Raw genomic sequence first — 10,840 nt, 5'->3', positions numbered from 1 at the left:
GGCCCAGATATCCAGGTTCCTCCTCCTTTTTCGATGTGACAGTAATCTCCCCCTCCTCTCCTGCATCCTCCTCTTTCTCTACCTCCTCTTCTTTTACTGTAACATCCTCCTCCTCTTTCACTCTGAACGCGTCTTCCTCTTCTTTCACTGAAACGTCTTTCTCTTCTTCTTTCACGGTAACAGCCTCCTCTTCCTCCTCCTCTTTGACGAGAGCATCTTTCTCCGTCCAGCAGACCGCCTCTTCTTCAGCAGGAAGAGAGTAGTTTAGTGAACTCATGGTCGGGGATGTTAGCTAGGCTAATGCTAAATTAACCAGCCCGCTAGCTAGGCTAATAACAACAACACCTTAAATATGAAATGAAATCGGATAGACGACAGAAGTGGGTTTAAAACACAGCGGCTAATATACACGAAAGCGTCTAAAGAGTTTTATTGGTTCGTCTATTTTGTCTAGCAAGCTACGGAGGTGTCTGACTCACTGTTGCTGCTGCTGTTGAAAGAAGCGTTCCGTCCACTAGATTATACGTCACACTAACAGCATCGCCTTAAAGTCGCAGACCGTCATCTGCTGACTGGAGTGGGAGAAATAGTAACTTAGTTGTAGTCACGATCTGGTTACCTACTTACTATTAAGTACAAACAGTTAAGTTTTTGCGTTATTACATATTTATTAACTTATTTCCGGATATCTTCTAAACTACCCACAATGTACGATGTTGCAATGTCGAATTGATATACTCTGTGCTATGCAGGTCTTATGCTATCTCGTCAGTCAGCAACACATCATGCTCTTCACGGACTGTGTGGCCAAAGATTAAACTTTATAACTAACCCAAGATGGACCAGAACCTGTCGTTTCCAATGGGAGCAAATAAATCATCGTGGGCAGAACAAGAGAGGTGGGCAGAGCCAAACACAAGAAAGAAAGATCCTGTTGGCGCGTTTGATTATTTATTTGCATATTTCCATTAGGGAACGCTGTGAAGTTAACCTGTGTGAAATAACTCAATACGTCCTCGCACTCCTTCAAAACAACGCCATTAAAAAAACTTTGGCAAAGGGTAAAGTCTACAAAATGTATTCCACTATGTTTGTTACAGATTCTAGTTAGGGAAACAGAAAACTTTATTGAGATCAAATGTTTAATTGATGAGAAAATCAGCAGAATGTCGGCCAAAATCCATCAATCCGTCTTCTCCCACTGCCGGCCACTAGGCTTCCTCTCACCACCATATTTGGTAGTGAGTGAAAAAGCCAACCGGATGTTTCACATTTATTCCTCAGGTGAAACATCTGGCTCATTGTTCTATCTGTAGAGGTTGTGTTATTAGGTGGTGGGCTGAAGCTGAAAATAGTGAAATTAATCGAGGGAGGATTTTTTAAAGATTTGTTTGTATTTTTTTGATTTTTTTTCAAGGTCCTGGAGTGGCCTAGCCATTCTCCAGATCTCAACCCCATAGAAAATCTTTGGAGGGAGTTGAAAGTCCGTGTTGCCCAGCAACATCCCCAAAACATCACTGCTCTAGAGGAGATCTGCATGGAGGAATGGGCCAAAATACCAGCAACAGTGTGTGAAAACCTTGTGAAGACTTACAGAAAATGTTTGACCTCTGTCATTGCCAACAAAGGGTATATAACAAAGTATTGAGATAAACTTTTGTTATTGAGCAAATACTCATTTTCCACCATAATTTGCAAATAAATTCATTAAAAATCCTACAATGTGATTTTCTGGATTTTTTTTCTCATTTTGTCTGTCATAGTTGAAGTGTACCTATGATAAAAATTACAGGCCTCTCTCATCTTTTTAAGTAGGAGAACTTGCACAATTGGTAGCTGACTAAATCCTTTTTTGCCCCACTGTACATATTGCTTATCTTATGTTACCATATGTTACACAATCTACTGCAAGCCCAATGGTTTCTCCCCTCCCTGGTTGTGGACCAGACATCTTTCCTGTTGTTAGTTTCACTGTGGTCACGAGTTGTCTGTTGACCCTTCCTCTTGGCCTATGTACCAACATATTCTTCAACAGACAGCACAGTTTCACTGTGATCACGAGTTGTCTGTTAACCCTTCCTCTTGGCCTCTGTACCAACATATTCTCCAACAGACAGCATATAACTCTGTTAGTTATAACTCTATGCCAAATGTATACATTATTTAGTCATTATTGATCAAAATCCTTCAGCATATCCACCCTTTGACTAAATATTATACATCCAATCATACATCTACGGGTCCCAGACCTGCTGTTTTCAACTCTCTAGAGACAGCAGGAGCGGTAGAGATACTCTGAATGTGGTGCTACAGGTCCCAGACCTGCTGTTTTCAACTCTCTAGAGACAGCAGGAGCAGTAGAGATACTCTTAATGTGGTGCTACCTGTCCCAGACCTGCTGTTTTCAACTCTCTAGAGACAGCAGGAGCAGTAGAGATACTCTGAATGTGGTGCTACAGGTCCCAGACCTGCTGTTTTCAACTCTCTAGAGACAGCAGGAGCGGTAGAGATACTCTTAATGATCGGCTATAGAAAAGCCAACTGACATTTACTTCTGAGGTGCTGACTTGTTGCACCCTCGACAACTACTGTGATTAATATAATTTGACCATGCTGGTCATTTATGAACATTTGAACATCTTGGCCATGTTCTGTTATTTTATTTATTTTTTTTATTTTATTTTACCTTTATTTAACCAGGCAAGTCAGTTAAGAACAAATTCTTATTTTCAATGACGGCCTGGGAACAGTGGGTTAACTGCCTGTTCAGGGGCAGAACGACAGATTTGTACCTTGTCAGCTCGGGGGTTTGAACTCGCAACCTTCCGGTTACTAGTCCAACGCTCTAACCACTAGGCTACCCTGCCGCCCGGCACAGCCAGAAGAGGACTGGCCACCCCTCCATAGCCTAGTTCCTCTCTAGGTTTCTTCCTAGGTTTTGGCCTTTCTAGGGAGTTTTTCCTAGCCACCGTGCTTCTACACCTGCATTGCTTGCTGTTTGGGGTTTTAGGCTGAGTTTCTGTACAGCACTTTGAGATATCAGCTGAAGTAAGAAGGGCTATATAAATACATTTGATTTGAAAAGTGATAAAATGTACATAGTATGCACTGTTTAGACATAGTGGAAAATATACTGAATATATACTTTTTTTTTTTTTTTACATTTCATTTTTTTCAATTGAACCTTTATTTAACTGGGCAAGTCAGTTAAAAACAAATTCTTATTTACAATGAAGGTGGGGGACAGTGGGTTAACTGCCTTGTTTAGAACAACAGATTTTGAACTTGTCAGCTCAGGGATTTGATCCAGAAACCTTTCGGTTACTGGCCCAACGCTGTAACCACTAGGCAACCTGCAGCCCGATACTGAATTTATAGTTTATCATACTGAGATCGACCAAGATGTGTGTTGCTTTTGCACATATTTGTTCATTGGTTTAGCAAGAGTCTGTTGATTGGTCAGTCATTGGGTTCATTTGTTTTGATTGGTCGGTCATTGGGTTCATTTGTTTTGATTGGTCGGTCATTGGGTTCATTTGTTTTGATTGGTCAGTCATTGGGTTCATTTGTTTTGCAATATGTTCAAATCAAATCAAGCTTTATTTATACAGCACATTTCAGACACGGATGCAACACAAAGTCTTCACAGGAATTTTATATATATTTTTTTAATTAAAAATAAAAACTTAAATATTTAGTACACAACAATCATAAGGATAACAAACTAAAGAATAACAATAAAACACTGAAAGACTAATGATCACTCTAAGGAAAATACATTAAAATAGTAAGAATAGGATGTAACATCCAACCAGAAATATAAGCTTGTTTTACTACATTGTTTTATAAACATTTATACAAACTGTAAGTTGGTTGCAAACGTTAACATGAATTGAAAATGTTATGAAATATTCAATATCAAAACCAAATGTTCACCCCTTTGTTAATATGTGTTGGCAATACTTCACTTAATGGTGAGGAATGGAATAATAAAACATGTATCTGTTGTCAGGCTGAATGTTTGAAATATGAGGTGATTTGAGACATGCTTCTTCAGTAGTGGAATAAAGACAATTAGCAGAAGACAGTCATCTACATTTTCGGAGTGATGCATTTAAATGTAGGGGTCCCCAAAACGAAGAGAAATGCAACACTTATTTGTCGTCACTCATATCGATATCACTTGGAAATACATTTTGCGAGGGGGGGTGAGGTTGCACGTCCTGTTAAAACTAACAGCTCAAAAACCACACAGAATCTGGGAATAATGTGTACATCACTGGTTAGAGGACAATTTGTAAAAAAATAAAAACAGCTAGATACATTTTGAAGTGTTGCATTTTGATTCAAGTGGGCCACCAACGAGGTAAATGTAACGCAACACTTTGTATGTTTAACTCTTTCAATTCAGAACCTGGATTTTTCTACTACAATGTTAAGACATTCTACATTGTGACATCATTAAAATACTCCTACTACAATGTTAAAACATTCTACATTGTGACATCATTAAAATACACCTACTACAATGTTAAAACATTCTATATTGTGGCATAATTTCATTGATATCATGGAACAACTCCATGTATTTTCTGATGTTTAATCAGAGATCTTTTATCAGAGTAACTCTTGTCACATTGTTCACAGCTATGAGATTTTTCGCTAAGAGAGTTCTCACATGTGTGTGTTCGCTGGTGTCTTCTTAGTGAATCTGATCTGTGGAAACTCTTCCCGCAGTCAGAGCAGTGGTAAGGCTTCTCTCCTGTATGCGTTCTCTGGTGTGATATCAGGTTCTTTGACTGAGTAAACCTCTTCCCACATTGATCACAGCTATAAGGTTTCTCTCCTGTGTGGATTCTCTGATGTCTTTTGAGGTCTGATAAAGTGGTGCATCTCTTCCCACAGTCAGAGCAGCGGTGATATTTCTCTCCAGTGTGTATTCTCTGGTGTGATATCAGGTTGCACGACTGAGTAAAACTCTTCCCACATTGATCACAGCTATAAGGTTTCTCTCCTGTATGTATTCTCTGGTGCGCTTTTAAATGTCCTGACAAAAGAAACCTCTTCCCACAGTCAGAGCAGCTATAAGGTTTCTCTCCTGTATGGCTTCTCTGGTGTACTTTTAGGTTCTCTGCTCTTGAGAACCTCTTTCCGCAGTCAGAGCAGTGGTAAGGCTTCTCTCCTGTGTGTGTTCTCTGGTGTGATATCAGGTTGCTTGGCTTAGTAAAACTCTTCCCACATTCATCACAGCTAAAAGATTTCTCTCCTGTGTGTATTCTCTGGTGTAATTGTGATTTTTTCTCTGCCACATCAGCTTCATGATGTTGTTGAGGCTCCCCAGAGGATCCACAATAGTCACATCCTTCTCCTGTGTGAACAACAAAGTCAGACAGATGGTTTAAAGGCCCACAAGAGCAGAAATCCACTGTTTATTTTAGCTAAAAAGGTGATCCCCATGATGTCGTACAACAATTTACATCCCTAATGTAGTTTTTAAATGCTTTTACAAACTTATTTGGCAAATTATCTTAAAAAGACAGTCAAGTGAGCAACAATAGACTTATTTTGTTGTTATTGTTTCCACAGGATGATTCTAGGCTATAAATACAGTTGCTGAAACCCGAAGCAGTGTGTCAGATATCTTTGTTTCTGGTGCACAGCTCCAGTGCTGCTCTTTGTTCACTAAACATTAATCCGTTGGGAAACATAGTATTTAGAAAAGGAATACTTTCACCAAATTAACTAAATGGATTCTCTGAACATTATCTCACCAGGTTCCCCCATTAGGCAAACCATTAACAGTATTTATCTCACCAGGTTTCCCCCATTAGACAAACCATGAACAGTATTTATCTCACCAGGATCCCCCATTAGGCAAACCATTATCATTACTACATTGTCTACATCTTATTTTCAATGACGGGCTAGGACATCTTTCACTCCCTCTAGAGCCTTAGACCCGCCCATCTCTCGAAGAATTCACATTGGAACATGAGAATGTGGCCATAACTGCATGTTCAGGGGCAGAACGACAGATTTGTACCTTGTCAGCTCAGGGGTTTCAACTTGCAACCTTCCGGTTACTAGTCCAATGCTCTAACCACTAGGCTACCCTGCCGCCCCTTCAGTGCTGCTCTTTGTTCACGCCCATTTATCATCTTTCACTCCCTCTAGAGCCTTAGACCCGCCCATCTCTCAAAGAGTTCACATTGGAACATGAGAATGTGGCCATGTGATAAAGCAGTGAGGCCTAAAAAAACTAAGATGTCAACAATAAAATACTTTATTAAAATCAAGTACTAAAGGATTACAATTGGCCCAGAAGTCAGGGTTTGCATATAATTGGTAGCATTGAATAGAAAACACTTTGCCGTTTGTCTGATGTCTGAGACTATAACACAATTGATATGGCAGGCAAAAAAATCCAAAGAAAAACAAACCAGATTTTTTGTTGTTGTGAGGTCCCAGGCTCTTATAATGGAAAGGTATGGGTCCTATGTAATTCCGGCTCCCAGATTGCAATTCCTATGGCTTCCACTAGATGTCAAGGGTCTTTGGTCATTGTTTCAGGCTTGTTTCTTCAAAAACGAGTAAGAATTTGAGTTTTTGTACAAAGAGTCCGGGTACAATATCAGTCTGTCGTCGCGCGATGAAGAGGACGCGTTTTACTTTTCTATTGAACATACTGCTTTCCGTATGAAACATTATAGTTTATTTCCATTTTAGGGTACCTGAGGATTAAATAGAAATGTAGTTGCGAAATATTATATTATCATAATATAAATAACAAAGTTTAGCGGTAGCTTTTTGGATTCCTTTGTTTGCATGTTGAACGAGTGGATTACTGAAATCGATGGTGCCAACTGAACTGACTTTTTGGGATATAAAGAAGGATTTTATCTAACAAAATGACCATTCATGTTGTAGCTGGGACCCTTTGGATTGCAAACAGAGGAGGATTTTCAAAAGTAAGTGATTTATTTAAAATCGCTATTTGTGATTTTGCGAGGGGCGCCGTCCTCAGACAATCGCATGGTATGCTTTACGCTGTAAAGCCTATTGTAAATTGGACAACGCAGTTAGATTAACAAGAATTGGGGCTTTTAAATGATATAAGATGTATGTTCATGAATGTTTAATATTACAATTATTTATTTGAATTGCGCGCCCTCCAATTTCACCGGATGTTGTCGACTGGTGTCCCACTAGCGGGACGGCTAGCCTTAAGAAGTTGTTTGAGAGTGTTGTTAGGAAATGCATTGGAAAGCGGCCATCTTATGGGATCCTAACCAACTGTTCCCTTTGGCGTGTTTTCTTCTTCTTCCCTGATCATAACTTTGTAGATAAATACGTTCGCGTCACCAAATCATTTATTAAAAGACTGTGTTTCAATGAAGGTCTACAGTAGCCACAACAGCACTCTGTTGGGTTGCACCAGTGTTGGAAAAAAAGGACCCAAATTGACATACTTGAGTAAAAGTAAAGATACTTTAATAGAAAATGACTCTAGTCACCCAATTAAAATTCTACTTGAGTAAAAGTCTAAACGTATTTGGTTTTAAATATACTTAAGTATCAAAAGTAAGAATATAAATATATTAAGCAAACCAGATGGCAACATTTTCTTGTTTTTTAAAGTTATTTACAGAAAGCCAGGGGCACACTCCAACCTAATTTACAAACAAAGCATTAGTGTTTAGTGAGTCCGCCAGATCAGAGGCAGTAGAGATGACCGGGGATGTTCGGTTGTTAAGTGCGTGAATTTGACTATTTGACTACAAACATGCTTTGAAATTATTGGGACATCTGGGACTGTTCAAAGACATGATTGTCTCTCTGACCAGCCGGCATTAAATGAGTGTTGGTGACGGCCGCACACCCCGAACAGGCAATGAATGACATGGGGACTTTGTCCCGATCACAAAAACTTGTCTGACAGCTAAATCAGGGACAGAAATCGTGTCGTCTACACCTGACATGTAGTATACACACCACTTCTTGTATTGTGCCACCCCCACAATCTTCACAATGGATTAGTCCACTGAGACAGGAGCGAATCAGACAAATGGATTAGTCCACTGAGACAGGAGCGAATCAGACATTTGGATTAGTCCACTGAGACAGGAGCGATTCAGACATTTGGATTAGTCCACTGAGACAGGAGCGAATCAGACAAATGGATTAGTCCACTGAGACAGGAGCGATTCAGACATTTGGATTAGTCCACTGAGACAGGAGCGAATCAGACAAGTGTCTATTGTGCCATAAAAAAAATATCTATATTTGCGACTGCTCAACAAAAAGATGTTGGCCGATCGATCAAACAATGGACCAGTCGACTAAATGGGGTCAAACATTATATCATTATGACATCATAATAGCTATTGATTCTTGAAGAATAGAACTTATAAACACCTCAAATGATTCAACTGTATTTCCCCCATCAGAAACCAAAACATGAGCTCGTTAAACGCCATTGTTCATAAACAAACACTGTATAGCCTCAAAATCTGGTTAAAACTATCATTTTGACCTTATGGATGTCCAGTCCTTGTATACATAGTGACTGTCAAGCCTTATAATCGTTATGCCAAGATGTCTGAACTTCTTGATGAGGTCACTAGGTTTTGGGTTACGGTTGCTACAATAGCTTTCTCTATGAATTTGAGAGTGGTTACATTTCTCCAGCCCCCATCCCTCAGCTGTTTACCAAACCAAGACTCAGGGCAGGCATTTTGTTACTGTTTAAATCCTAGGTTGCCCCTTTAAAAAACCACATCAATCAATCAATCTGCAGTTGAAATAATAACAAATCTGTAATTCCACCACTGTTTTGGTAATAAGATGATGGATGAGACTGGAGAAATGTAACTACTCTCAAATTCATAGACAGATCTATGGATGCAAGGACTGACCATCCATGATATCAACATTATAGTTTTAACCATGTTGAGGATATACAGTGTTGGTTTACATTGTTTCTAAACATTGGAGTAAAAAAAGCTTATTTGGGTTCTGATGGGGTACAACAGTTGAACTAAGATCATGAGGCATATGTTATATTCTTCAAGAATCAATGGCTATAAATTAATCATTTAAATTGCAGATTTCCCCTTTAACACCAAACACCAGTTCAACAATTGCAGAGTTTGTGCCTCTGTATCTAAAACAGTACTTACTAGTGTTAATCAGGGAACGGTTTCTCAAAACCATCTTACAGCTAAGTTCATCATTAGATGCCTTAAGGTGCTTTGGGGAAACCGGGCCCAGATATCCAGTTTCTTCCTCTTCTTCCTCCTCCTCCTTTTTCACTCCAAAAACTGCATCCTCTTCCTCATTCACTCTGAACGCTTCTTCCTCTTCTTTCAATGAAACGTCTTCCTCTTCTTCCTTCACGGTGATAGCCTCATCCCCTACTTGTGTTTGTATTGTAACAGCCTCCTCTTCCTCCTCCTCTTTGACGAGACCCTCATTCTCCGTCCAGCAGACATCCTCTTCTGTAGCAGGAGGAGAAAAGCTTAGTGAACTCATGGTCGGGGATGTTAGCTAGCTAGGCTAATGCTAACTTAACCAGACCGCTAGCTGACTAATAACTACAACAACGTAAATAAGAAATTAAATCGGATAACTAACTAGACGACAGGAGTGGGATAAACCACATTGGCTAATATACACTAAAAAGCTTTATTGGTTCGTTAATGTTGTCTAGCAAGCTACCGAGGTGTCTCACCAACTGTTGCTGCTGTTGAAAGAAGCGTTCCGTCCACTACATTATACGTCACACCAGCAGCATCGCCTTAAAGTCTCAGACCGCCATCTGCTGAGTGGAGTGGGTAACGCAGATGAGTAAAACGTAGAGTTTATAGTTAATTTTCAGACAAGTTTCAAGTACAACTGAATGCTTTTATTTACTTTTATTTACAACTGAATGCTTTTATTTACTTTTATTTACAACTGAATGCTTTTATGCTTTAAAAAAAGCCTGCTTTTATCTACGATGTAACTACAGCCTCTTGTGAAAACGTGAGCTGCTGTCTGATGAAGAGAAACAGACGTATCTAGCTCCCAAAGGCTGAAATTAGATAATAATATGTTTTAGAGTGCACTTAAAAATATTCAGCTGCAATAAGAATTCTCTTGATAGTATGAAGAGGTAACTCCATGGACCATTTATTCCAATGTATTGTAAAGCTAGCCAATGTTACAGTTTGAATATCCTAGGCAGCTACTGTAAATGTCCATTGGTGTTTCATTAGCTACCTATCCATGTCAGTTAATAGTATTTTTTAATCATGTCATGATTATATGTCTCATTTCAAGTAACTAGCTGCTGGCTTAACAAAACATTCCAATCAGTACCAGTCAAACGTTTGGACACACAAGGGGTTTTCTTTATTTTTACTATTTTCTACATTGTAGAATAATAGTGAAACAATACAAAATATATTTTATATTTCAGATTCTTCGAAGTAGCCAAACTTGACTGAAAAATACCCCCACAGCATGATGCTGCCACCACCATGCTTCACCGTAGGGATGCTGCCATCACCATGCTTCACCGTAGGGATGGTGCCATCACCATGCTTCACCGTAGGGATGCTGTCATCACCATGCTTCACCGTAGGGATGGTGCCAGATTTCCTCCAGACGTGATGCTGCCATCACCATGCTTCACCGTAGGGATGGTGACAGATTTCCTCCAGACGTGATGCTGCCATCACCATGCTTCACCGTAGGGATGGTGCCAGATTTCCTCCAGACGTGATGCTGCCATCACCATGCTTCACCGTAGGGATGGTGCCAGATTTCCTCCAGACGTGATGCTGCCATCACCATGCTT

General features: G+C 39.7%; 1 protein-coding gene across 1 annotated transcript; it reads right to left on the bottom strand.

The window, feature by feature from the left end:
• Positions 1 to 3,460: 3,460 nt before the first annotated feature.
• On the bottom strand, positions 3,461 to 9,833 carry LOC110506159 (zinc finger protein 239). The gene is made up of 2 exons (XM_036948651.1): positions 9,180 to 9,833; positions 3,461 to 5,368 (listed from the first exon to the last, which is right to left on the bottom strand). The coding sequence occupies exons 1-2, from the start codon at positions 9,529 to 9,531 to the stop codon at positions 4,569 to 4,571; spliced, it is 1,152 nt and encodes a 383-aa protein (XP_036804546.1). The 5' UTR covers positions 9,532 to 9,833; the 3' UTR covers positions 3,461 to 4,568.
• Positions 9,834 to 10,840: the final 1,007 nt, after the last annotated feature.

Source organism: Oncorhynchus mykiss, chromosome 17, assembly GCF_013265735.2.
Source record: "Oncorhynchus mykiss isolate Arlee chromosome 17, USDA_OmykA_1.1, whole genome shotgun sequence".
In the NCBI taxonomy this organism is placed as follows: domain Eukaryota; kingdom Metazoa; phylum Chordata; class Actinopteri; order Salmoniformes; family Salmonidae; genus Oncorhynchus; species Oncorhynchus mykiss.
The sequence above is the reverse complement of the archived record's forward strand: the minus strand, read 5'-3'. Positions and strand labels throughout refer to the sequence as shown.

Excerpts from the sequence above, each read along its gene's own strand:
- LOC110506159 (XM_036948651.1), bottom strand. The coding sequence starts at position 9,531 with ATGAGTTCACTAAGCTTTTCTCCTCCTGCTACAGAAGAGGATGTCTGC. Across the intron at positions 5,369-9,179 it reads CCGTTCCCTGATTAACACTA|GAGAAGGATGTGACTATTGT; the intron begins GTAAGTACTGTT and ends TTGTTCACACAG.